Source organism: Solea senegalensis, linkage group LG2 (assembly GCF_019176455.1).
Source record: "Solea senegalensis isolate Sse05_10M linkage group LG2, IFAPA_SoseM_1, whole genome shotgun sequence".
Taxonomy (NCBI): domain Eukaryota; kingdom Metazoa; phylum Chordata; class Actinopteri; order Pleuronectiformes; family Soleidae; genus Solea; species Solea senegalensis.
The window spans coordinates 3189659-3217637 of NC_058022.1; the positions used below are offsets into that span (position 1 = coordinate 3189659).

Sequence of the window (27979 nt, forward strand, 5' to 3'; positions counted from 1 at the left end):
TTTGTGTTTCTCACTGTGACTGAAGAACTCTTTTATTTCAAAGGACAAAGAAAAATTATACATTTGAAACAAGCAGTCGAAGGACACGGGGTCAAATCTACAACATCTACACCTTGTCCTGTTAGCACGTTAGCATCACTGTGGCTAAGCAGAAATAACAAAAAAACAAAACTGTCTTTTCAACAAGTCGTCCCAGTTGTATGGCACCATTTTTCAGGCTGTCATAGAGTCCAGTGTTTTCCTGTGATGAGTACACTATTTACAATTTAAAAGTAAAAAGAAAGACTTTGATAAGTATGATTTTAAAAAATTGTGCTGGAAACGAGTGACTTGACGTAAAACTATGTACAAACCTTATCTTCCCCTCCACCTGCCCACACTGTTAATGAGTCACCATATTACAACCATATTAAATATAGCAAATATTTCTGCCATACAATGGAACATTTAAATGAAAGGAAAAGAAACAATTTGACCGACATGGAACCATGTGTGTCACATTTTAAACAAGAATAACAATAATTATAATAATAATAATTCATACCAACAATAAAATGGAGAATCTCTTTTCAGCGTTTTCATTTCTTGGTGAAGTTTTTATACCCTGCATCATTTCACTATGTACAAGAAACATTCAGAGCTGTGTCCGTCCTGTAGGGGGCGCTCTTTCTTACGCTCACATTTGGTTTCTTTCAGTGTTTATCATTCTGTACTTGAAATTACTGAGATTATAAAACAAAATTATTATTCTACTTTAGACAGAAAAGTCTAACATGTGTTGGAAATATGATTTGTTTACCAACAAACACAACAAAATGAATGAGAAGGTTTGCGTTTTCCACGAGTTTTCACTCCCTCTGAAAAATATCAGTTAATTGTCTGGTTTTGGGTTTGGATTCACTTTGAAAATAACAAAAAATAACAAACATCTTAAATTGGTAATTCTGTTCATTCAAACAAAAGTAAGTATAGTATGTTTGAGTTCATATAACATACCTTTTGAAACATAATTATCATTTGAAGTATATTTAATTTGTTATTACCAATGGTTTTTTTTATAGTGTACAAAAAACAAAATCAAATTAAACTGGCCATGGCTTTGGGTTTTGATTTACTGTAAAAAGAGCAGTGAAAAATGGTTGAGCAAACATTCAAACTAAAGTTGACAAATTATATGAAATACAATAAAATCTGTGTGACCAATTTAAGCAATTTTGACTGATGAACAAATAAAAAGCTTTCATTTATTCCTGTAATTTGAGTTCTGGGTTCACTGTTAAAAAAAGGTTTGTTGGTTTTCCCCAGGAGAACAATTGCAACCACTGCTAAGCCAGAAAAATTGGTGGAATATTCTTACTAATTTTTAATTTTGTACAAAAACCTGCTTCACACATTAACCTCAAAACAATCCAGATTGTTAACTTGCTGTCGGACATAAATAAATACAGTAAATTTAAAACTAGGTGACTTCTTCTATTAAAAAATATAATCCTAAAGAAATCCAGACGTCCAAGACTTTCGACGTTATCAGCAAAGTCGAGAGGACAAAAGATAAAAAAACGGTTAGCGTTGTCCAGGAGTTTTGTGCTTGTGAGGACATGAATGTACAACCTTCAATGTACCTCAACGTAGGAAATAAAAAAAATAAATGTCCAACTTCAAAGATAAACAACAAACAGTACAAGTACAAACACGGTGCCCTGACTATACGTATGCATTACGTTGGTGCTTGAAATAAAGTGCGGGATATTTCTAGCCGTCATTTTCAACATTTATGAAATAATCTCATTGTTGACGAATAGATCTCTTCAACAAGGTAAACCACCGAACAGTAACAGATTACATTCTTGTTGCATGACAAAAAAAAGCAATTAAATAATCCCAAAAACCTGGATTGACAGATACGCGGATGAAGTGTTGTGCTGTGCATTCAGATACAAAGCAAAGCAAATTCAGAATATATCTGATTAGGAAAAACACCTAAAAGCAGATTTAGTGCTTGCGTATCGACTTTATTCCACAAACAAAATTGATTTCTTAATCAGTTCAATACCAGGAAATTCGGTTTTCTTTCTTTCAAGTTATATTTTTCTGTCCAACCAATGGTGTAAAACTCAAAGATAGTATACTGACTTTAGTATAAGACAAATAAAATACCCAATTCCTGACTTTTGAGGATTTACATTCAGCTTAAAATCATGTTTGATCAACTTATTCCTTGATCGACCGTGCGACAAATGAATCACAACTTGTATCTCGTTTGAAAAATGCTCAAAATGATCCAAAAATCACAGCTAATTTGTGCTTTGCCTTGTAACTGAACTCAGCTTCACCCTCTCCGTTCACACTTCGCTGCATTATTGTAAACAAAAGACTTGTGTGATAATGTGACTCACCTTCTCCTGCAAAAAGAAAAGAAGAAAAAGAAAAGAAAAAGGAAATAGGCCTACGTTTATTCAGTTTTGTTTGTCATGGTTTCTAGTTTCATAAGGCTGGTCCAGTCAGAGGTAGAAGCCGGTTGCTGGTGGGTCGAGGAGGCCCGGCAAAGTCTCAGGGCCTGGTATTTGGACAGTAGAGGGCGCTGCTCCATTTCCATTCCCATTTCCATTAGGCAGAGCACAGGCTCCAGGGTAGGGGCCGTTCAGGATGCAGCCGTTCTCCATCTGCATGAGCAGCAGAGAGGGGGGAAATCATGCATTCAGAGAGCTGGAAGTGATGTTCTAAAATGCAGTTAATGTGCTGAATGAGCGAGTTAAAGTGGCAAACAGCACAGAATATATGCTGGATCAGCTGCGTCATTCAAACTATGGAGTAGATTTTTTTTTTATATGGATGCACCATTTCATCACTATGGGAATAATAATTTGTGGAAACGCTGGTTATGATACTTCTTGAGTATAATGCTTTTTTAATTTAATTAAATAGGAGTTGCTGTGACCTGTGATCAATCCAAAATACTTAATAATCAGTACTTGTGAGCTGGTACTATTAAACAGGATCTAGTTTCCCTAAAGTTTAGTTATATTCACTGACTTCTTGCCACACATGTGTCCTGAAGGAGCAGCAAAATAACAGGACCTCAAATGGACTGTGGGCTTGAATCCATATATAAGTGTATAAATGTGTCACCGAAGTCCAGTTTCCAGTTCTTTATACATGGAGTAAAATCTACAGTCTAAATAAATAGATGTTGTGAACACCACTGCCATCTTCTGGCATCTTCAAGACCTTCTGAATTTTGTGTTTAGTGATTTAGAAAATACAGATATGCCTCATAAAGATATATAAAGATTATTTTGTCCCATTTCACACACTGTTAATAATTATAGGAAGCAAACCGGTCCAAATCGAACAGTTGGTCACAGGTCACACCCACTTCAAGATGGCTTCTCACTTCCAAAAGATAAAGGTTGGAAGATGAAGGTCTTGAACAATCTTGAGACTTTGCATTAAATTTAACAATGTAAGATAGATGTAAGATGCGCTAACTATTAATTTGGGTTTATTTTGAAAAAGTGGAACCGGTTAGTTTTCTTTCACTTAAATTGGTTAAGATACAACTTTTGAAGACAGAAGCAGAACCAAACCTAAGGCACCACGGGTGTGGTTGACTATCGTCATGCAACCGAGTTTGTTGACAAGGTTTGAGAACCATAGATAAGACCAGGAGGATGCATTTTTGGTCAGTATTTCATGGTTTTTCATGGTTTCATGTCCCTAAAGGTCAAACGTGAACATCTCAACGTAAGCTGTTTTAGCTAGAAGTGATTGCAAAATCAAAACAATTTCAGCGACCTCACCTTGCTATGATTGGGATCGTGAGGGATCTCTGAGGTTACCATGCCATAATGGTCTAGTTGCCGGCAGGGCTTGCTCACTCCGAGGATCTGCTCCAGGGAGTTGTTGGGGGGAGGACACTGTGAGAGTCCGGAGATGACCTGGGCCAAAGGAACAGGGATCTGCTCCTGCTGCTGTTTGTGGTTCATCCCCTGGAAGGACGGAATCATGGACTCGCTAAATGAACCACTTCCACTGAAGGTGTAATCTGTGTTTTTAATCCCAGCCATACCATAATCCATGCAGGAATCCAGTGAGGTGTTTGTAAGAGATTTTTGCCTGTTATCAAGGCAAGGGTTTCTGCCCAGACTCTCGCTGAATCCATAGTCCTGCCACTGGGATTTGCCACACAGTCCATTGATTTTGACTGCCTTCTGCTTGGCATGACATTGCTGTGAGAGCTGCTGCTGCTGCTGAAGGTAGTGCTGATGTTTGAGCTGCTGATGACCCTCACCGCCCAACTCTGAGGCCTTACCATTAAAAACAGTCTGTGTGGTGTTACAGTGATCCAGCTGTAACCCTACATTGGCTAAACTGTTTTGGGCTGACCACTGTCCATTGGAAATAGGCGGATTTTGCCCCAGCAGCTCTCCGCTAACAACTGTGTGAGCCAAATGGTCGCTCTGCTGGCCCCAGTCATGCGCCACTTTTCTTGTCCGCATGTTGAGGTGCTGCTGCATCTGCTGGGACAGCTGGATGATCGGAGCCTGCCCCAGCAAAGGAGGCTTGTGGTGAGGAAACTGCATTTGAACATTAGTTTCATTGGTGGGGTTACTTTCAGGATGTGACAGTGTAGTGGCTGTCACTGAGGCCATACTACTACTAGGCACCTTTGCATCATGATCTGTGGAATCAATCCTTCCCTCTATTGAGTCGTAGATATATGAAAGGATCTCATCGTTTGTCAGCAGGTCGTCCAGGGTGGGCACATGTTCAGGGTCCATCTCAACTCTGATCATCCGCTCATCCAGCAGCAGCAGCTCCAGGTCCTCAGCACTCAGCCCTAACCCCTCCAGAGCTCCAAACAGCTCACCGTTTGAACAACCACCCTGATCCCCATCCCCAACCACTTGGCCTTCCAAGGAAAGGGAATCCAGTGTAGCCAACAGTGGATCAAAGCTTGAGTTTGGCTCTGTGATGCTCGGATCCAACACACCATTGCCTCGTTCATCCCAGCTTCTGTGGAAACTGGAGGGTTCGGGGTCAGAGAAGCCCATTTGCTCTGCAAAGAAGCTACTATGGAAGGACATCTTGGGCTCCAGTGCAGGCTGACAAACATACACAGACTCATCCTGACTCATAAGTGCACCCAGGAGGGAGCCGGGGTCCAGACCACTCTGGATCAGCCTTTCAGTCCGACTCTTCTTTGACTTACTGCCATTTTTATCAATGCCTCCATCTCCAAACCCTGCAATGGGATGTGCGCACTGGTACAGCGTAGCCTCACCTGTAGCGTGAGTAAAGGGTAGATGCATGGACCGCTTACGCAAATGTTCTCCACCCTCTTCATCCCTATAACGACAGGAAACATGATCATTCTAGAGATGCCAGGAGTTTTGTGAGTGTTGGTTTACGACACAACAAAAAACAAACGGGAACATACAAGAGAGGCCTCTGGGTGGCAATGATGTAGTCTGGTTTGCCGTTCTTGTACACCAGCCTGGCATTAGCCTGAACCCATTTCCAGCGGTTCTCCTTGGTGAGGAGCCTGAAAACGGTCAGACCGCTCTCTCCAGTCTTCATCACTACAAACATGGAACAAAAACAGTAAAGAGAAGTGAACTTGCGGACAACGCTAAACCAAACTTCATCCAGAATGACTTTAATTTAGCAAGGACCAAGACCAGAGCCACTGGTGGGAAGTCAGAATTTAGATTTCCTGATATCCTTACGTGAGTTTACACAGTAAAGTGAGGCCATCTTTAGATTGACAGCCCAACTAACTGATTTTTTTTCTTGCCAGGAATGAGATTTGAACATTCACTGCGGTGGTCTTCCGTTGCCTTTTTGCTTCATGGTTTGTGTTGTGCATTGGGAGCAAACGTTCCACCCACTTGTGCTCGACAATTAGACCAAAGGGAGGAGAATGCACTGATCTTTGCACTCCAGTGACCAGAGAGTGGTCAGTGACACACCTGACCTTTGAAATGTTTGTGTTCACTGGTGTGGAAAGGGTCATCTCTGATGCTTTGCTCATGCACTGGATTTGTGGGGCCTATCCTCTCTTCTGGCAGCTCTGCAGCTTTGCTCAATCTGCTCCGTAATCCAGCGGGATTACATTTGAAGGCTGTCTGAACTCTGACCAGGTTCAACCAGATCTCCTCGATGTTTTTAAACATCCACAAGAGTTGTCAGATGTAGCATTTTGGTTAAATTGCTTATTTTCTTGGTAAAGCACCACTATAGTTTCCTTTAATGACCCCAGACTCTACATTCTTGATGTGGTGACACAACTTACTTCTGACATGGTTCTCTGCACAGTACAACATATCTGCTGCATGGATGAACTGATAGCCAGATCCCCGCACCCGCAGTTCAGCCTCTGTGTACCCCAACACTATCTTCCCCCTGTTTAAAAAGATGAAGAAGCTGTTATGTCTCAGGAACGTTCAAAAGAACATTCAGTGTACTGTGTGTCGCATGACAGTTTAGTTACTTTGCATCACAGGCCATGGGTGTGAAGTCCAGCTTGTGTTTGGTCCTGAAGATCATGTTCTTGGACCTGATCTCCAGGATGGACGGGAGCTGCAGAGGAGTCGCGATGGCAAAGAGGGCGAGCTGCGGCGGGGCCTTCCCGCCGTTGTCATGCCGCTGGTTCTGTCCGTGCAGAAACTTGAGCCGGCCTTGGATGTTCAAAGCCTGCAGAGGACGAATAATAAAGGCACTTTTACACACAGCTGTTTTTCATAAACTCACTTAAAATGTAATACTCTGACTGACAAGTTTCTATGGCTACCACAAAATATTTGATTGTGGGCATATTTGAGGCCGAATATCCCACATTTCTCCATGTTTTGCTCGGGTTGCTTTGACGACCGCTACCCCAGCCCTCGGCAAATCTCTGATTTCCATCCATATGTTTCAAGATGCTTTGAATACTTGCATATTTCTGACAGAAATATACTACTCTCACTATAAATCCTTCCACACTTCCTGTAGAAGATTCAAGCTTGAAGCAAAGGCAGGCAATTGCCTGGTGCCCCAAGCTGAAAGGGGGGCTTCCCAAGAACAGTTGATTATACTTTATCAGACCATAAAAACAACAGTTTTCATTTTTCATGTTTGGACAGGGGACTGCAATAACCATGATGGAAAATCCCTATACACTGTCGACCTAATGCCAGTAGCTGGCTTTGGTTTGCTTTGTGCATTGAGCCAAGAAAAGTTTCTTCAACTTTTTTATGTCTCATACACTTCAGTGCTTGGCTGTGGTGATATTTCTGTAATCCACGTGGATGGTACGTTTGTGTGAGCAGGAAATCTTGTGATTTGATTTGATCTACAGTCTCAATAAATCCATCTGCCTGGTTGTCTGTCTTTTGTTTTAACTTACCAGGAAGCCAGAGGAGTTGTCCAGCAGGCAGCGAAAGCGACACACAAAGGTCCTCTCCAGGAAGGACGAATTCTCCGGGGGAAGTTGTTCGGGTTTATAGGTGACCACAGATGAGCTGCTGTCAGTTTCCATCTCTGTGGTAAACAAAGTCCATGATTTATATTATATTTATTTACAAAGCAGTGTTGTGTGGCTCCATGTTTGCCAACATTGTCATAAAACAGAAAACTAAACATGGCATAACTAAGTTAAAACTCTTTAAACTGCTGCCACGCACTGAAGACAAATTGAACTAATACAATGATGCTTTGAGCTGGATCTGCCTCACTACATGGGAGACACATGTAAACACAACCTGTGGGTTAGTTGTGTCAGGGTGGGCTGTGGTGGGTCTTAACCTGAACTCTGCTCAGAACCAAAGCACAAAGACAAGATAAGCATCTTAGAAAGAACCCAAATACAGATCCGGGACCGCTTCACCTAATAGGCCACGGTGAGGATTAAGGGGTCATGTGACCTGACCTGAGGATGGTCTTACAGTTTAGTGCTTCAACTGTGTGCACCCTGACGTCATCACACACACATAGGGTTACAGATTATATAATTCTAACGCTCCATTTAATTGTTAAAGCTTAATTCATTTTTCCCTCCCTGCACATATTTGGCTTTACAAAAATAATCCAAAAACACGTGGATTATTGGAAACATTGGCTCAAATACTGCTCAATCCCCTTGATTTCTTGTGTAGTTTGTTAGACAGGTGTTAGAAGGTTCCATCCCAGCAGGGGCCTTGTCTTGTTCCTGTCATGACACCGTGGTCGTGTAGGAGGAGAGAGCAATCACCTTGTGGAGAGTGCTGGGTAATGGCAGCAGCTGCAGCAGGAGGAGGAGGAGGAGGAGGGGGATTCAAAGCCCAGTGCAAGTTTCTCCTGAGCTCCTGCTGGTCCTCGGTGTGGACCAGTTCATACACACTCTGGTGCATGACGTCGGTCTGAGAGAAGGAATGAAAGGAAGAATTAGCTTGCGGTGGTCGCTTAAACGTTGCTACGTACTAGCTTAAGAGTTTCTGGATATTCCGATTAGGTTGCTTGGGCGTTTGGGGAGTTGAATTTTATGAAAAAGTCAAGTTTCTTGAAATCCTTGTGTTCTGAAGCAAATTTCAGCTTGAAATCTTTGCTAAAAACCTCTAGATCAAACAAGAGCCTACAGAAGCGTCGCTGTGCTATGTAGACCCCACTGTAAACAAACAAAGGAGTTGTCCAACAGGCACAATTTCACTGCAATATCTACAAATGCAAGGAACGTCCATCTGGTAATTGTCCGATATCTGGTCCAGTGATTTTGACCAGTATTGGACCGATACCGATACTGACCGATACCGATTCCCATCCCTAGTGGGAATCACAGGGTACCACACAATACGGTAAGCAATACATGCTCCACAATACCAATAATATCCAATTAAAACGATTCAGCGATAATCAATATATTGCATGACAATCATATAGCGACTGAAGAAAACAAAAACGTTAACGTGAAAAGTTAAAAGTGCAGGATTTCTCTATTTATTCACAACATATTGAGTGCATATAATCTATGTATCGTACATGGACGGAGCATTTCTTAACATAGAGGAGACATGAAGTAGTGACTGACAGGGACTGTTTTACTTTAGAGCGCCTTCATTTGTGACTTAAAATATTGATATTTAATAAGAGTCCCTTACTTTTACTGGAAATTGTTGTGGAGAGCTTTGGGACAACTCACAACGACAACAGAGAAACACCAAGAAAGAGCAGAGTGAAATATTGACACGATACCTGATGGAATCCTAAGTAGTCCTGGATGGTGTGAGAGGAGTAGAAGATGGTTCCGCTGGCGGTGATGACCAGCACGAAACCGTTGAGAGCCTGTGGGTGAAAACAAGGAAGTGAAGTTAGCTCTTTCTCTGTTTTAGCAGATAGCTGTGATTCTGAACATGGTTTCACTCATTTGGGTCTGGTTTTCTCCATGGGCCACATGTGGTTTAGGGCTAACAGAGGTGTTGGTCCACAGGTTGTAATAGACTCCCGCCACTGAACAGTGTTCCTTCTTCAGGGCAGATTTGGCACTAGCACAAGTTAGCATGCTAATTTCAGCAGTAATTAGCATGAATTAGCAAATAATGTTGCTGTTGGCCAGTAAAAGACGATGTTGCTTGACTTGGAACGTTTTTGCCAGAGTGGTATGTTAACAGCTGTTATGCTAATGACCGTGATGTAGCATTAGCAACACTTAGAAGAAAAGCACATTAAAGAAAATGGAGGAGTGGGTTGCTCAGTTGTGTAATGTGTGGTTTTCACTGGGAATACTCAGACCTCAAATTCACTTGAACTATCCAAAAACATTCCGTCCATCTGGTTTTCTTTTCCCAAAATGCAAGTGAACATTCAGCGCGTAATGATTTGGAGGTTTTTAAATTCAATTGTGCCGCTCGCAGAAAAACAAAAGGGAAGGGGGGGAGAGAACATGAGGTGGCATGTTAAATGAATGAGCAGCTGGTCCAGAGTTTTCCACCTCACCGAGCGCACACGTGTCCCCCCCCTGGTCGGACAACGTTTCCCAGAACTAACGCGTCAACATTCATGTAACTAACAAACACAAATGCACTCATACAGGAATTATTACACAGTGATCTCGTTACGAAATCGGCCCGCGGGCGCGCAGGGATGACTAACGATTCTAAACAAATGACAAAATACAAACAGGTACCAAAAAAAACTGTGCAAATATTGCACATTTCTCAGCAGACAAACATCGAGATTAACCACACGTCGCCGAGCTTTAGTCAAAAATGTTGTTATTGGAAGCCGGCGTGATGAGTAAAGCTGCACAACTCTCCGCTGCTGCAGTCACGAAAACATGAGCGAGTAAAGATTGTGAAACGGTAAAATAAACACATGCACTGAAGCCTCATCAGTTCAGCCTGAGCGATTCACACAGAGGATGGAGATTATTAGGAGGAGGACTCAGTCTGTTTGTCCAAATGAGCTTTCATTTCTCATTAATCACAAGCTGGGGAAATGTCGGCTTATCATAATAGTGAAACTTTCCGACTACAGTCTTGGGACGGGGTTAACGGTGGGCAGACAGTTCCCTCTCGTCTCCTCTCCTGGAATACCAGCATGATACACATTGGGAGGAAGTGAACTGGAAAATCAATGACGGCAGCAGATCTTGAAAAGCTCTGGCAGCCGGTGAACTTCCTCTCCACTCAGTCACACATACAGTAGAGAGGGAGCATACCTGAGACATGACAATGGAAAACATTCAGTTGTTGATTTGGGTATCCCCCCCCCCCGTGACTCAAAATTTCCATAAAACGTCCAAATTTAGACTCACAAAAGTGTCCACAATGTTGTTTGTTTTAGGGACGCTGATCATATTTTCACTTATTTCAACATATCTTTTTTAAACAGTGTGCCAACAGCCATACATTGCTCCCGTGAGTGATTATGTCGACGGGGAATCTCCATGAATCACTCTTATTTAACAACTTCATTGTGATGGTTAAATGTCTTGCTGCCCCCTACAGTCTGTTAGTGGAGAACCAGTATTGCAAGATCAGGGCTCCAAAGTCTTTTGGGAACCAGGAGGACTCTAGATGTTCATCATGGCAGTGAAAGTCTGTCCACACCATAGAAACATGAATAATGTAGACGTTGGTTTTATCTTTTTCATAGTTTTATTGTATGACTTGTTTATTTGGGTTGTTTTTATAGTATTTCATTGTTTTATTGTTAGATTAGGTCTTATGTTGTTCTATTTTATATGTACAGTACTTTGTTTCAGCTGTTGTTGTTTTTACAGTGCTTTATGAATAAAGTTGCATTGGTCAGCCTGAAAAGCCACTCGAAAACTGTTGATTTTGAACCGACAAACGTGAGGTTAGATGACACAGAATGGCAGAACATGGAAAGGGAAGTGAGAGTAAACGCAGTTTTTACGACTGACCTGCAGCAACAGTTCGCCCTCGGGGATCTTGGTCTCCGACCCTCCTGTGGTTTTGTTGTTGTCATCATTCCCACCAGCTGGAGGCGCTCCGTTCCGACTGTTCAGGGTGACTGTGGAGAGGAGGAGGAAGAGGGGCGATTAGGAGGAGAGGAAGACATCAGCTTCAGTCCTGTGATAATGTTTGCAGAGCACTGCTGTGACTGTCAGCTCGCCTTATGCTTAGAACGCTAAAGATGCTGCATATGCTCGCGCCACTCGCAGCTCATTAAACATTCATTACAGGCCATCTGATTCAGTCTGATTCAGACTCATTAGTGTGATTCAGTCTCATTTTCCCCCAAATTCCTACAATTCAAAGTGTTTTACATCACATTTGATTTGACCTCAGTACGTAACGGACAGGACGTATAAATACGAACTGTGCACTAATAAATACATTTACCACACTATGAATTCTTGTTGTTCCATTGTTCCATTTTTTTGGATGTTTTATTTGTCGCATGGCTGCACCAACTCATCAGTAAATCAATCAATTCGCTATAACCACCAATTTCTGTGATTTCAGCTTCTTTGCGACATTTGAGGTCATTTTGAGATTTGCAAAGTGTATTGGAAGAACACTAAAGCCTTTAAGGTAAGGGGTTTTCCTTCTCGAGGCCACCATGTTTCTACAGTAGCCTGAAAGAACTACGTGATCCTTTCTGGTCTGTGAAGGCCACCGTAGTTCCCTGAGGTGAGTAAATGAGGTCAAAACAGAAGAAAAAAAAGTATTCAAATAAAAATCAAGTGGTTATTACGAGTATTATAATCCATAAAACAAGAAAACTAAAGCCTGTGTGGACAGAGAACCAAATCAGACAGATCTTTGTATTGTGTTTAACATCAGGCGTCTATATCTGCTCCTGACTCAGCTCAGTCCCTCCCTCTGTCGACCCCAGCTGTTCTCATTCTAATGGGATTCTCCTTTTTTTCCCCGGCGTGACATCATAAACTCTTCCTCCTCCTCCTGTTCACGTAGCGAGCGCGGTGTCCGTGAGATAGCGGCGTTCACAGGATGAGGAGGCAATTACTCGCACCGGACGTTTGTGCTGATTAAGCTCTGTGAAGAATGGGGACGTATGTGTGCGTCCTAAACACATGTAAACAACAACACATGTGTTAAAAGTCCACTGCATCATTCAGTTTTTTAGTTCTCTGATTATCTTCCCGCACTTCTTAGCCTTTTTATTTATTCATAAATTGGATATCAGGCAAACATTTTTCAGGACAATCCCAGCCATGAGTGGTATTTTATAATATTATATTATTACATTGACACTAAATGCTCTGAATTCTTTGTGTTTCTCGTGTTTTTGCCTCATTTGTCAAAGTGACTTTAACGTTGTGTTTATTGACCTAAGATGCAATGCTCCTTAAATGGAAATGGTATTTTACGGTAACACATTTGCTGAGCAGCAAAGAAAACTTCAGGGTTTCCACATGATTTTTGATTCCTGATTCAGTCATTATTAATCTTTCATCTTAGTAGTTTTCCCCTTGATTTTTTCCCCCACACCTCTTTGACATTGACCTTAATATAAAAGTCTAATATAAAGCTGCAGTAGTTTCTTTCGTTGTCTTATCTCCAGGTCATTGTTTTGGGATCCAGCTCAAACAGAAACATGCCATTCTGCCGCAGCAACAACAACAACAACAACAAAACTATCTCTTCCATCGCTGAAAGGCTCCGCCCACACGGACGCTTGTTTCATCACGTCTATTGTCTGACTCTGTGTTCGACTCAGATTTCTTTGTTTCCGTTTTCTGACGCTGGAAGAGTGCAGAAAGACTTTAAACTGTCGTGTGTGACCTTGAAATATAAACAAATGTCTATAATATCAAAACTATTCAGATTTATCCTGTCAAGTGTTTAGATCTCACGTTGCCTGGCAACATGACTGCCCTGCACACAGGAAGTGATTCGTTTTAAGTTGACAGACAGAGGCAACAGCAACTTAGCACTGATTAAGAAAGAAAGAAAGAAAAACCAGTTGCTATGCAGTTTAACAAAATAAACACGTCTTGTCCCCGCCCACCCGCCCCTGCACTGCTGGTGTATACACACAAATGCTCCCTCGTTCAGGTCTGATAAAGTTGCTTGATTGATTGAGGACACGGCAAACAAATACTACTACTACAACTACTACTACTAATAATAATAATAATAATAATAATGATGACATTGTTTCTGTTCACAAAGATCAAACAGAGGCAAGAAAAGAACAAAAGTTACGTACTACAGCTTTAAGTGTGACTCACATGATCAAATATGATCTAATAATGTGATCATGTGGTTTATAGACGATGATGTCACGAGAAAGAGAGCAGTGGTCAGGCACATTAATCTCTGACCCCCAGCAGGAGCGGCGTCTGCCGTGACCCGCGATGACCTTTGGCCCCAGAGGTCATGTAGAACATGATGGGGGTGACTGGGTTCTGGGTCAGGGTCCTTTGTTGTCTGCAATGCGGGTTAACAAGGAGTCCATCTGAAGGGGGCGGAGCGGTGTCAGGAGTGCCAGCACAGACACTGCGAACATATGGGCTCTTGTGTGAGGGAGTTTGATGAGGTTTGCACCTTCACATGAGACGGACCCGACCCCTGACCTTATTCCCATACAGACCACTTGGATCGACTTTTAGATGGAGGCCACTGAGAAGAGTGTGTGACATCATCCGACCGAGTGGTGGAGGAGAAGGCGTGGGCACGGTCTCACATATGGTGGATCTGCTAAGACGTGGCGTTGATGACCTACAAAACGACACAGGTGCTTCTCACGACTGACGAAACGTAGCGAAACAAGCACTAATAACACGAGATGAGCTTCATGTGACGTCGTACATCATGTTTGTTGTCTTTTATTTCGTGACATTGTTTAGTCGTCCATCTCCATGATTACATATTCAACATATTCAAGGTCCAGTGTGTATTTAGTATTTAATTTGGGTTCAATTACCCCAGAAAGAGCTTTTTATATTTCTATCAGGAGCCAAGTCAGCGTCACAGAGGCGGCCATTTTGGGTCTAAATAAAGGCTAAATAAAATCTACATCTAATTTCTTTAAACCAACAGTTTGGCACCATTTTACCTAAACTTTGGAACGAGTTACCTGTGGAAATTAAGTCTGCTTCCACCAAGCTTCTTCCGCTAACCCAACTGGTGGTTACCCAACTAATAGTAACTGCTGATTTGGGCGACTCATCGGCCGAACTCAGACCCCCTCTGTGGAACTATTTTTGCGTTTTTGTCAACAAACATTCGCGTTGTTGACAAGAAAACCACGACGTGTGAGCTACGTTATTAGCGTGTAGCAAAGCACAGGGTGCCTCCACGTGCATCGTACGGACGTAGACGCAACTACGACAACCACTCTGGTTGTCAGACAAGTCTTCTGTCCTCATTTGGAGCCAAAAAATTCCTCAAATCTCAACTGGCGCTAAAGCGCTAACTAGCATCAGACATACGTGACCTTATTCAGTGGTGGAAAACACCCTGGATTTGAACATTTAATTAACGTACTGGAACATGTATGATCATGTTATTGATATTTAGTGGCCTGAACAACAGATTGAGAGCAACACAGAGCGACACGACTCTCTATGACTATAAAAACTGACTGGTAATTGTGAATAAATGAATTAAATTTAACAATAAAGCCGTATAGTGTGGTACATGGCAAACAAATGATGGACATTATATCACTCATGGCACCATGTAGACATTCCAAATGGAGTTGAAGTTAATTATCATGACATAAAACCAATTGCAGAGCCATCAGTGCTAAAAGAGAGATTCTGGAGAATCGTGACACCCCTATTCAGCTATTCATCGTCCAACCCCACTACATTTTCCCCCACCTAAATTCATCTAGCACTTGGTTTGATGTTTGCGTGATTGTACTTTAAACATCACAAACCACAGGTACATGTAGCAGCAGCAGCAGCAGCAGCGTCAGCAGCATAATAAAGCCAGAAGAAGTGGGCCAACACAAAGCCTCTTGTACTGCCAGAGGAGGACAAAGAGCAGATCTAGTTATCAAGCTTCAGTGGGCACATAATGAAGAATTTACATTCCCACTGCCTTCACATACATGTGGAATAATAGCGCTGCGGCAATCACCCACAGGCGGTCCCGGCACATTGAAAAGAACAGCTTGGCTTTCCCACATAAACCCTCTGCTGCTGGCTGAATTGAGGTCTAAAGTTACCGGACAACAATAACATACATCAAAACATTGAACACTGATATTATTTGACATGGACCCTGTGCTCACTGTGCTCACGTCCTCCCTTTTTCTTAGTGTGTTTAAAGGAGGATGTTATGATCACGGTTAGTCAACATCCTTTCACTGGGCCCCACGCTGGCCGACGATGGTGAACGTATCTGCTCCAGCGTTTGATAGATCAAACCTGACAAACATGCAGTGACCCTGAAAATCAGACAGTTTGTTATACTTCAGCTGCCTCGGGATTGGGAAGCACTGCAGAAATAAACTTTTCCCAGGAAGGTTGTGATGATTCAGCTGTTTGTGTACAAAGTAGCACAGTCAGTAACGGTGCGAATTCTTGGCGGTCTCGTTTTTGGTCATGGGAGACAATGAAGAAGACAGTACACCGTCAAACCTGGCAAGACATTGCTGCCACTGGAATGGTGGATGACTGCATGAAATTATTAAGTAACCATTCCCCCTCATGTAGAAATGTAACCAACACCAAGCTGACGTTGTACAATCCCAATCATGCAGCCATTGGAATCGAAAAACATCTCCACGTTGGCAGGAAACCATTGCTGTTCAAGATGCGTTCTCCATGGTAAGACGAGGGAAAGTTGTATGAGATGTCCGAATACTGCAAATCTGGAATAATGGGGATTATGAGGGTCAGGCATATTAAGTCTGACAGGTTCCGTGATATACTGCTTGATCTATATGGATCTTCATAGTGAAATCTGATGGCCTTACAACAGCCCTGGTGCCTTTCAGTATTGCAGAAGGTTTTCCTGCCAACATGGCGGCGTAAACAAACTACGAGATCTTTATACTGGTCATCCACTTTAGCCCTGACGGATTGCCTTGTGTCAAGTCAAGCTCTCCAGCAGTTTCTCGCCGTGGTTTCTTAGCTGTGACTTTTGGGATTTCGTTTGCCTGATGGACTGAAAACCTGCTTTCAATCCTTTAGCTAAGTAAATTTCAACATCCCTGAACTGAATCCTGTGTTTTGATAGTCCTGAATTTGGATTCTTCTCTGCCAGCGAAATGTGACGGGAGGATAAAACGTAAAACCACAGAGTGACACGAGTTGTTTTTGGATGGAGATACAGCAGATGGAGCTGTGCAGACTTCACTCAGCTCACCACGACTGACGCCTTCGCTCAGTCTCCCAACAATTGACGAATCAATCTGTACAGGAAAGTATAAATCATGGAAAGAGCTACGCGGGAAGGCTCAGGGTCACATGGGATAACAATCGCTGGAGCCTGAATCATGAAATGCTTCTATATTTGGACGACGTTATCCCTGCGTATTAGGCGTGTGGGGGAGGAGGAGGAGAACCCACTGGTGTTTGGACGTCCTCAGCCACGGTGTTAATACTGATGATTAGACAACATGCCCCTCCCACATGGCCCTTAACTGGTTTTGCGGAGGGAGGGAGGGAGGGGAAGCGCTACGGTTTGTTTTGGACCTGTGCCAGGATGAGGTCAGACTGCAGGCGGTGAGGATGAGCACCAAAACAAAGAATTACTTCTACTTTCATGCTGAGAGGGCTATTAGTCACTGGTGACTCTCTGCTCAGTGTATCTGAGTCATGAGACATATTGTTGCGTCAAGAACGTCCCCCACATTGATGTACAACTATATTTATTTTGTAAACGTGGTAACCGTAACTTCCTGTACCTGCTACCTGTGCCAACACCGCACACAAGACAATCCAGAGTCTTTTCCTAGCGAGTGCTACCAGAACAGGGGGCGTGCCTGTCTATCTTCAAGAAGCTCTTGAAGACCCAGCTCTTCCAAGAGCATCTTCTGTCCGAGCATTTATCCCCCCGCACGATCTCCTCCTGCACTCTCACCCTCTGTCAGTCCACTGTTCCTATCTAGTCTAGTTCTTTACAAGACTTCCTCTATGTAGCTTATTCCTCTTTCATAAAATCTAGATAAAAGTGTCTTAAATGTAAAGGTACCTGATTGGAGGAGAAACTTTACGCCATTTTTTAAATCCCACATATTGGTTCTTCGTCATTATCCTGACTGATTGGAATATTGACTCTACACTGCCCCCCCACAATTTCCTGCGGTATTGCTCCGTTTCAACGCACAATGATGGACATAATGACCACAAAAAGTACTGTATATACTGTATGTATGAACCATTTTATGCTATATGCAGTCGAAAGATATTTTCTGATTTTCCTCCAAGTACCACCAGAGGAGGCTTGCGTGCCACTGGTGGTACACGCACCACAGTTTGGGAACCATGGGTGTCGTGTAAAAACAGGCCTTTACAATACTTTTAATTGTATGTACTGTGTATTGTATTACTTGTATTGCCTTGAAAGAGATTCCATATCTGTGAAAGGTGCAACATAAATAAAATGTACTTATTTACTTACTAACTTTGCAGAAAAGCTTTACTTTACGGAGTTTTTGAGTTTAGTTTGACTGTTTTTTGAGTGTGTTGCAGGCGTCACACACAAAATACAATTAGACTCATCAGTGAAAGATCTTTTGTTTGCACATTTATCTGTTGAATAAAAGTTCAGGTCACTCAACAAATTACAGAGTTTAGGTTTTAAGAAAGTGACCCAACCATTCTGGATATTGGGTTGGTAGATTAAAAAAAAACCCAAATCAGTTCCTACCAAATAATTAAACTATTTTGCTCTAAATAATAATAATCATAATAAATGCATACCCATTTTTTTCCGACATTGCCTTGCAGCAACACAGAGTCAGTCAGAGGGCAACGTCAACTACATTAGTTCTCATGTGAACTGATGCTTTGGCTTACTGTGTACAGTATGTGTGTGTGTGTGTGTTTGGATGTTAATTATTCTGCCACAGTGTGAATGTGAGCAGCGAGTAAATATAGAATGTTTCAACTCACACACACACACACACCACCCCCACAGAACGCCGCAGTAAATGAACACGCGATGTATATGTACCACCCCCACATTCACTAGCGTACACATGGATGCACACACACACACACACACAGACCCTGAACATGAACACGCGGTCACTAATGCAGGGGGAAAGCACGAACCCTGTGCTGCCTTCGTGTCTCCCGAGGATTTTCAATCTCATGGCTGCATATTTGCTTATGAGAGGTGAATATGGAGAGATGGGAGGAGGAGGAGGAGTGACGGGGATTTGGGCGGGGTAAGGTGGGGGGGTCACTCCTGATTACCAGGTTTCCCTTTGGTGGCCTGCATTCCTCCCAGTGCCGTATCGTGATCAGTGCGGGTGGGGGATGGAGGCTAAGCCCTGTAGGGGACGGAAGGGGGTCGTCATGAAGGGATGACCCACTACTGATCGTGTCACCCTCGCAGCTCAGCCTTTCATTTGTATGTACAGATACAGGGAGGCGGAGGATGTGTTTTTAAATTTTATATCATGACAATACGTCGCACGACACAACTTGGATAAGCAACGTCACAACAGCGGTGGCAACAACAACAACACGGCTATAGAACCGTGACAGTGCAGCTCAGGTAGAGGTTCACCTGTTCTCTTTATGCCAAGCTACATCAGTGATGTATGAACATTAATTTCAGTAACGATTCAGTTATTAATTAAACCTCGTTTTCCTTCAGACATTCGGCGACATGTTCTGCAGGTTATTTCCCACAGCGAAGCAAAATGAAAATGATTTGTCACAAATTCAGATTCATTATTTCACTCAATACACATGTAACACCCTCTTATCTAGCTATATAGTGTCTAGCTAGCTAGCTACAAGCTAGCTATTAAGCCATTTTGCTCAATTTCTAGCTAACTAGATAGATAGATAGATAGGAAAACCTCTTATCTAGCTATATAGCGCCTAGCTAGCTAACCTCAAGCTAGCTATTTAGCCATTTTGCCCGATTCCTTGATAGACAGATAGATAGATAGATAGATAGATAGATAGATAGATAGATAGATAGATAGATAGATAGGAAAACCTCTTATCTAGCTATATAGCGCCTAGCTAGCTAACCTCAAGCTAGCTATTTAGCCATTTTGCCCGATTCCTTGATAGATAGATAGATAGATAGATAGATAGGAAAACCTCTTATCTAGCTATATAGCGCCTAGCTAGCTAATTGCAAGATAGCTATTTGGGCATTTTGCTAATTTTCTAGATAGATAGATAGAAAACTTGTATTCCACCTGGTAGAACTGGATTATTTCTCCTAATCTCTGTTTCTAGAGTCTCTCATAGAGCAGCAGTTCTATTTAACAACAATCATGCGTCCATGAAGAAAATCACGGGATTAATCCTAATTTCATCTCACTGTGATCTATGCGAATTCTACATTTAAAGCGATTGCCAGCCACCATGACTCTGAGAGAGCGACGGTTACGTAACTGTGGTCACGTGACTGCAGGTCTCCCCTCTCGCTGCCTGCGACTTAAACTCAGGGGGAAGAAAAAAATAATCCAGAAAAGAGAAGAGATGAACCAGAAAGGACCAGGGGTGAACGAAAGGGCAGAGGGAAAAACAAAAAAGTGGGATGACGCTGTGTGGCTGCAGGCGGTGACTCTTCCAGGAAAAACCCATCAGAGTTCCCGTCGCCTCAGTTGTGTCGTCCAGGATCTTGTCAAATTTTCCTCTACCATAAAAAAAACAAAATGCCATAACAAAGTCTTCACAGCACCAAACCCTAAACTGTGATCCATGAAGAGTAACCACGGCTCTTAACGATGAACTTTTAGCGATGCCGTCATACAGACTGATTTTTACCACTTCAAACAACATGGTCATTACTGCTGCTGTTTCTTTTTCTAAAGGACTGGTGGAAGATTTTAGAGCAAAGAAAACACATTAATGAAAAACACACTGGACTAAAAAGCTTCAGAAGAAACCGAAGGGACACAAAAGACAACAACCAGGTTTTTAAGGTCGTAATGAGAATAAATATCGGTATTGATATAGATTTATTAGATCACCTGTCATAGAAACGAGAAAACAAATATTTTAGAAATCTTTCAAAAACTTGTTTATAACTAAAAGTGTATTCGTTATTTATTTGGCAAATAACAAACTACCAGATTTGAGCCGGCTTTTATTAAATAGTCATAAAAGCATAACATTCAACCACTAAAACTAGTTTTTCTGTTCAAGAATCCAAGTAAATAACTATAATTTGACATAATTAATCAAGAAATAATAATGTGCTTTACTATTTTTTCTATTATTTATTTATTTATTTTTTTAAATAAGATGCATAAAAAAAAAAAAATCATACACACTGATGTATTAACCATAACAATAGCATAAAAAAATATTTAGATATATGCGGTGGTTTAATACATTTGTTAAGCACTGTAGGTAAATTCACAATTTATTGGATTCTATCGTTGTCACAATGTGAATGATGTACATTTTATGGAAGTTAAAGCTTTGGCATAATTTCTTTGATTCAATTATATGAATTGTTGTTTTTCATTAGCCCAGAATGAGCCTTTTAAAGTATCCTCAGTGTAGATACGGGTAAGTGGGTAAGTCAAGAAACCTCGTCAATGACAGTTGAAAGTCTCCTGAGGCTCCAGGCATTTTAAAAAATAAGACTTGAAATGAATAAAATGAGTTATTTTCCCACACATTTAATCCAGTAGTGAACACACACTAACTAGGAACAGGAGCTGTAGGCAGCCCTTGGTTTTGTACCTTTTGTACCTTTGACCTGCCCCAGGGTTTTAACTGGCAACCCTCTGGTTGGTCACAAGCCCAAATCCCTTCCACTTGGCCACAGGCTGCCAAGGTGACCTAAAGTGTCTCTGAGACAAATCACAGACCTGTATCTCCAAGTGTAAATATATTCACGACACATTTCACGGTAATCTGATTACCAATCTGTCTCTCTGGACCAGTCTGACAAACGGGCTGTAAATGTCACCACACACAGGGATGAACAGGACTCATTTCAACAACAAGCGTATCACTGATTCTCCGCGCCTGATTATTCCTGACCATATTAACGCTGTAGGAAATGCTGCGTGCTGTTGCCGTCCAGCGAAGAGTTGTCACAAAAGTTAGTGAAACTAGTAATGTGGCGTAAAGAGGCCTGAAACCAGGATAAATCACACACAGAAAGGCTCCATATTCCACTTGTGTGTTGTCATGGAAGGAGAATGAATGATCTAAAAAGGCAGTTAAGGAGATAGTTGGGAGACTCCCCAGTGTTTTATTGGTTTTAAGAGGGTTAACACCCCTCACTTCACACTGAGGCTGAGAGGGACAAGCCCATTGTGGCTCCAGACAATAACAAAGATGGCAGCTGGGCTGGATAATACTGTCAGCCAGATTAGCTGGGCTCTGCAAGGGACTTTGTTCAACTGCTGCCATGTTTGTTTGTTTTTAAATGCATGCACACAGCCTTGGCAGTGTTTCGGTACAACAGACCCTCAAGTTTGCTGCAATGAGGTACTCATGTAATGCACTTTAATGTTAAATGAAGACGGGAAGTCTCTGCGGGCGTTAAACACGTCTTCCGAACAACCGCACAAAGAGCGTGTTTCTGTGAGCTGTGGTAGCAGCACAACTACGCCGTTTAATTGAGCTACTGTCTTTTTTTCCCCCCAGCTTCTACCACTTTATCCTCCACATGAGGGTCGTGGACGGCGCCCTGGACAGGTCGTCAGTCCATCACACTCTGGAAACCAAAGATACCGGAGAACCTGTAGGAACCTGGAGGAACCTGGAGAAGCCTGGAGGAACCCAGAGGAAACCGGAGTCCCAGAGGAACCCGTAGGAACCCAAAGGAAGAGCCGTTGTTGTTCCAACTGGGAACCGGGTCTTCTTGCTGCAAAGCCAAGAGTGCTAACCACTACACCAACCGTGTGGCCCCAGTATGTCCAAAGTGTGTTTGTCTCTGATACACCAGGTGGCGTTGAGCCCCCTCATTGGGCATTTTCCTGTTGGACATAGTCTTCTGGTTTACCAGTTGAAGCTACTAAGGAAGTTAGAATATTTTGAGTAGCCACCAGGGGGGCGTTTCTACTGTGGAGCATGCAAGAAATACATTTAGGACAGTTTTAGTCGGACCAACACAATCTCCTTTTCTCTTTATGGGTCACCACAGTGAATCAACTGCCTCCATCTTGTCCTGTCCCCATGTCCTCCTTCCAACATCCATGAACCTTCTCTGTGGTCTTTCTCTTCAACTATCTCTCTAATCCTGGTCACTCCCAACAAAAATCTCAGCATCTTCAGCTCGAGCGCTACCTCCTGTTTTAGACAGTGCCACTGTCTCCAAACCATACATCATAGCAGGTCATACCGTCTTGAAGACCTTCCCTCATTGGACCAACACAATCATTTGTTATTTTCTTCCTTGTTCTGTCATGTAAACACACCGAGTAAGTGATTGAGTTGCTGAAGCCATGGCAGATTTCCCACAGTACGCTGAAGCTACGTCATCGCTCCTCAGATCATCCGCCCTCAGACGCCTCTAACAAGCAGGATTTGCTCTGTTTACATACAACAAATTACGGCTTAGAACACGGGCAGAGCTGAGCGATGGGCCCTCGGGGGCCGCAGAGCGTTCACTGTGCACTGCCGCTTCCTTAATGTAAGATCCCAGAGCTCGTTAATTACTTAGAGACTGTCCACAAAGTAGGCTAATGCAGTTAGACAAGAAGGTTTGTCTGTAGGCTCCGCTTTGACCTATCACTACTGAAATCCACGATCAATAATTCACACTGACAGGTTGAGTGGCTGGTGAATTGCTCCATATGTTGCAGAGTGGGAATAATAACCTGGGTGATGACAACAAATCTTTCACACCTGGGTGACTTTGTTTCCGCCGCATTTGGGACAAAGCAGCAACAGAGTATGAGGCGGCGTTTGCTAAATCCAGGGAAAAGGCACTCAACATCGCTGCTGCTGCTGCTGCTGCTGCTGTATCGCGTCCGTCTCGACCAAAAACAGCCATTTCAAAAAAGCTGCTGCCTTAAACAAACATCGCTCTGCCTCCATTTCATGAATACTTTAAACTCCCGGGTCAATTATTCATGCTTCAAGAGCATCTGACGGCCGCATTGCAGCATTCTCTGTGAGAGACCATCGACTAAAATAACAATGTGCTCGCGCGGCATTGTAGAGAAAACAGTACAAAGTCGTGCATCGGCACGAGGCGCCCCGCGATGCTTCTGTGTACAGTTTTAAACCCAGGACACCAAGGAAAAACTCCACATACTAACCATCGTCAAGCACACACACACACATTCGTAGATCCAGGTCTTGATGAAATATTTAGAGCGTTTTCCCTGCTATGAAATCATTCATGTGAGGTGGAGACTGGTTGCTCTTTTTCTTTGTGTGTTGGTCTCCGCATTTCAGGCTGATGCCTTGAGCTCGGAAATGTCCAACCAGGTCTATGTGGGCCTCAAAAAGGGTTATATTCAGGCTAACAATATGGGTCCCCGTTGGATTTGTCCATGGTTTTCATGGTGGCCAAACCCATGTTTGCCCACATGGTCATCCCATGTGTAGCCAATGTTACTGAAACCACATGGGACCTACATAATTCGTCCACTTCAAGGCCATACCCACTTAGATCCCAGGTAGTCTGGAAAGGATACCAAGTGGGCATGGGCTTGAGACCATCACAGGACAAACCGCTTGAGACCCTTATTGTCAGTCCGAATGTGGACATGCTGGTTGGGTAAGGGCACCAGTGTGTGCAGTGTCAACTTTGCTGGTGTTTGGATAAGAAATGCAAGAGATATTGGTAGAAATACGACGGATACATCGCTAACGGAGCCCCTTCCACCTCATCTCACACGGCGCACAACAATAACCCTGACAAACACAAAAAATTAGGTTGATATTGAAAGTGTACTGTACTAGTTTTTGGAATGCCTGGAGGGATTTGAGCAAAGACCATGGCCATTTAGCGGAACCACCACTTTATCCTGATGTATCCTGTTTAGATTTAACACTTGTTCAATCTATCAAAGGTCCGAAAGAGGTCATGCTTTTGAGAAATTGAAAACACTACTGTCTGAATGTATATATCACCTTAAAATCTCTTTAAAATAAAAAATTGTTTGGTCTGCCATCTTGTTTCTACGGCAGGCTGAAAGCACAAACCAGAACATCCGTATCAGATTCTGAGGAGGAATCTTACGATACAAAGAAAATCCACCGAACCGTAGCAAAGGTATAAGGCTGCATCCTTCATAGGCTGCTTCTGAAGACCAACAGCTTCACAGAAGAACAACTCTACTACGTTGAAGGCATCAGCCAGGAAACACAACCTTCCAATTCTTAAACAGCAAAAAATACAATGGTTGGATCTTCCTCTTTTTGGTGCATAAACCTTCAGCGCCAGTGACTAACAAATGAATGGAAGTTTACCAGAGAAGAAGTTCTTGGTCCGCAGGAAGCTGACACTCAGGCGCAGGATGGAGAGCTTGTCCAAACTGGCGGTCACTTCCTCGGGAAAAGGAAGTAGACTGGCCAGACGCTCCAGCTCGCCGTTCAGCCGGTCCCTGTGCCGCTTGGACGGGTTGGATTTGGACCCTTCAGTTGGAGGCGGCTTCACCCTGATGAACAATGTAGAGGTAAAACAGAAAAGAGGTAAATGACCATGAAAGGAGATCGAACAGGAGATCGATCCACCAACCTTTCGGCTGGAAGACAACCCAAGCTACCACTGAACAACAAGGGTCCCATCACACCCTCTATTTGGGATTATTTCACTTATCCAGTTTTTATTCCTGACATTTTGTGTCAAATGACATGTTTTAAAAGGTGCTGTCATAAAGTATTTACTGTGTCTACTGAATTTGGGATTAAAATCCAAGGGTAGGATTATGGGAATGATATTTACAAATATTAGGATTAAAAGAACATATTCATGGGGTATTATCCCAGATTTTGGGAGATTTGATCTTGATATAAAACTGTGTTTTGGATGTAATATTTAAAAGTTCACATTAAGCATTTTTCATAAGAATTATAAGGGTTTACAAAGGGACTTCTTCTTCAAAGCATTATTTTTAATTTACTTTTTAGCATTAATTTTACTTTTTGTCATGTGTAAGTTGCATATTAAGTATTTTGCCCATTTCTTTTATTTCTTTGTTAAATAATAACACTTTGTGAAAACGTATTACATTTGTCAAACTAGATTATGGGGAAATGTGTGAAAATTATACCCAACATTTTTATTATTTATTATAATAAGATTGGTGGCACTGCAATGACGTGCTTTAATATATATATTTTTTAATTATTCCATGTATGTATGGGTATTTTTTTCTATTATAATGAAGTCTAGTAGTAGAAAATTAAATAAGAATTCTTATTTTTGCTGCTGCAACACAACAATTGTTACCCTTGTTGGATTAATATCATATAAATGTGTATATTTCATTTACAGTAGAAAGTAATAAAATAACTTAATAATATATATTAAATCACATTTGATGTTTAAAAAAATGTATTATTAGACACCATTCTGGGCAGTGATTTCTATGTTAGTAGTTAAGTATTTAAATAACAACCTTATGTCTTATTTCTAATATAATTTCCAGAACAGTGTGGTAATAAGGAGATCATTTAGAGCAATTAATAAACTGTATTATTATCTGTATCTTTTAGATATTGGTGTGATATTTTCTTTTTTAAATAAGTTTTTTTTAGTACAAATAAATATGGAACGTGCTTTGTCAACATTAAAATCCCTCACACTGACACAGGGTCAGTGAAGGCCTCACTCATGACTTCATCATCATCATCTTCCTCATCTCCTGCAGCAGCATCTTCATGTCACACTGATGACACAATGATGATCACAAACAGCCACTGTGTCACATTGAAGTCACATTAAAGAACAAAAACACAGATTTTTCACTGAAACAAGTTAATCTGGACTCTTAATCTGGATATTTAAATGGGAATGTTTGAGGAGAAAATAATGTTTGTTGTTTATCAGGTTAAAAACCAAGCTGAAAATGTCTTATATTAACGAATTAAACCAATAATGGTTTTATTATACATATAAAAACAATAGATATTATCGTAACTTAATTAAAACCACGTTTTAAAAAAAGCAGTCTGCGCATGTGAAGGACAGAAAATGGCGCAGCGTGAGATTCAGTGAGTCAGAGAAAATGAGAGCAAACGCAGCAAAAAATACAAAGAAATAACGAATGTACATGTTTAACTCAATGTTAAATGTTTAGATGAGTTAATGTGTATAAAAAGGTTTATAAATGATATAAAACAGGAAGAAAGGGAGGGGAGAAAATCTGACAGGCCTGAAATAATCCTAAAAAAAACCTGCAGCAAAAATAATAACACATTTTAATATTAAATTGACTATTGTTTTAATAAGAGGAAACGAAATATGTACAGTATTGTTGTTTTACTGATGAGGAAACTTGTTTTTGAACAGTTCTTTGACGCTGATTTTTAAATAAATCTCACTTCAGGTCGTTTTTTCCTTTAAATTTAAAAGCATTTGTTTTAGGAGTGGAAATTAAAGTAGATTAAAAACAGAACTCACGCTCTCTGCACAGGTTTTCTCCTCTTGCGTCCTGCGTACATGACGGCGCTGCTGCTGCTGCTGCTGCTGCTTATATAAACCTGTGACGACTCTCCTCCACGAACACACACATGTACACGGGCATATAATCCAGAGAGAGAGAGGGAGAAAAATCAGCTGTAATCCGCCTGAGTCACGACTGAAAACACATTCCTTTTTAAAAGAGGGAAAAATATAAAGGAATAATGAAGATGGAAAAGATGAAGTCAGTCTGTCAATTCAGGATTAAAACATCATCTGGATTCCAGTCCTCAAAAAAATAACCAAGATTAAAGAAAAAAAACAAAACTGTCAGCATTTAAATGTAAACATGAAGTTTGTCCACTGCGTGAAAACGCGACGATTTCATCCTCACGGAGAAGAAACAGAAGAAGAAAAAAAGATTATGAGAGAAAAATCCTCCTCAATCTGGATTATAATCTACAACAAAACAAGTTCAAATAAAAACCTTCTACATTTTATCATCATCATCATCATCATCGTCAGAGCTGATCTTCACTGAGCTACAGAGAGAGAGAGGGCGCGCGCATTCCACCGGCGAGCACGCCCGATACAGATTTCTAACCCTTACGCGCGCGCGCGTTCAAGGAGCACAGGCCGGGCGTACGAGTGTGCGCGGGCACATGTGAGAGTCTCCTGGAAACACGGGTCGGGCGCGTCCACGCGGGCGCCCTCCCGAGCCAAGGCCGCCGTCCAATCAGAGCGCAGCTCCAGGCTGAGCTGAATGTGGGTCAGAGGTCAAGCTCTTCAATAATGGAGGCGGTGCCATACCTGCGGTGTGGCGGGAAAATTGATGA

General features: G+C 42.0%; 1 protein-coding gene across 1 annotated transcript; it reads right to left on the minus strand.

Annotated features, from left to right (window-relative positions):
- On the minus strand, positions 1-27965 carry LOC122785020 (aryl hydrocarbon receptor-like). Its single transcript, XM_044050571.1, has 11 exons — positions 27144-27965; positions 24989-25176; positions 11384-11493; positions 9211-9300; positions 8234-8381; positions 7391-7524; positions 6494-6696; positions 6296-6405; positions 5441-5582; positions 3801-5349; positions 1-2663 (listed from the first exon to the last, which is right to left on the minus strand). Exons 1-11 carry the CDS (start codon positions 27182-27184, stop codon positions 2502-2504), a joined length of 2877 nt encoding a protein of 958 aa, XP_043906506.1. The 5' UTR covers positions 27185-27965; the 3' UTR covers positions 1-2501.
- Between the last annotated feature and the right edge of the window lie 14 nt (positions 27966-27979).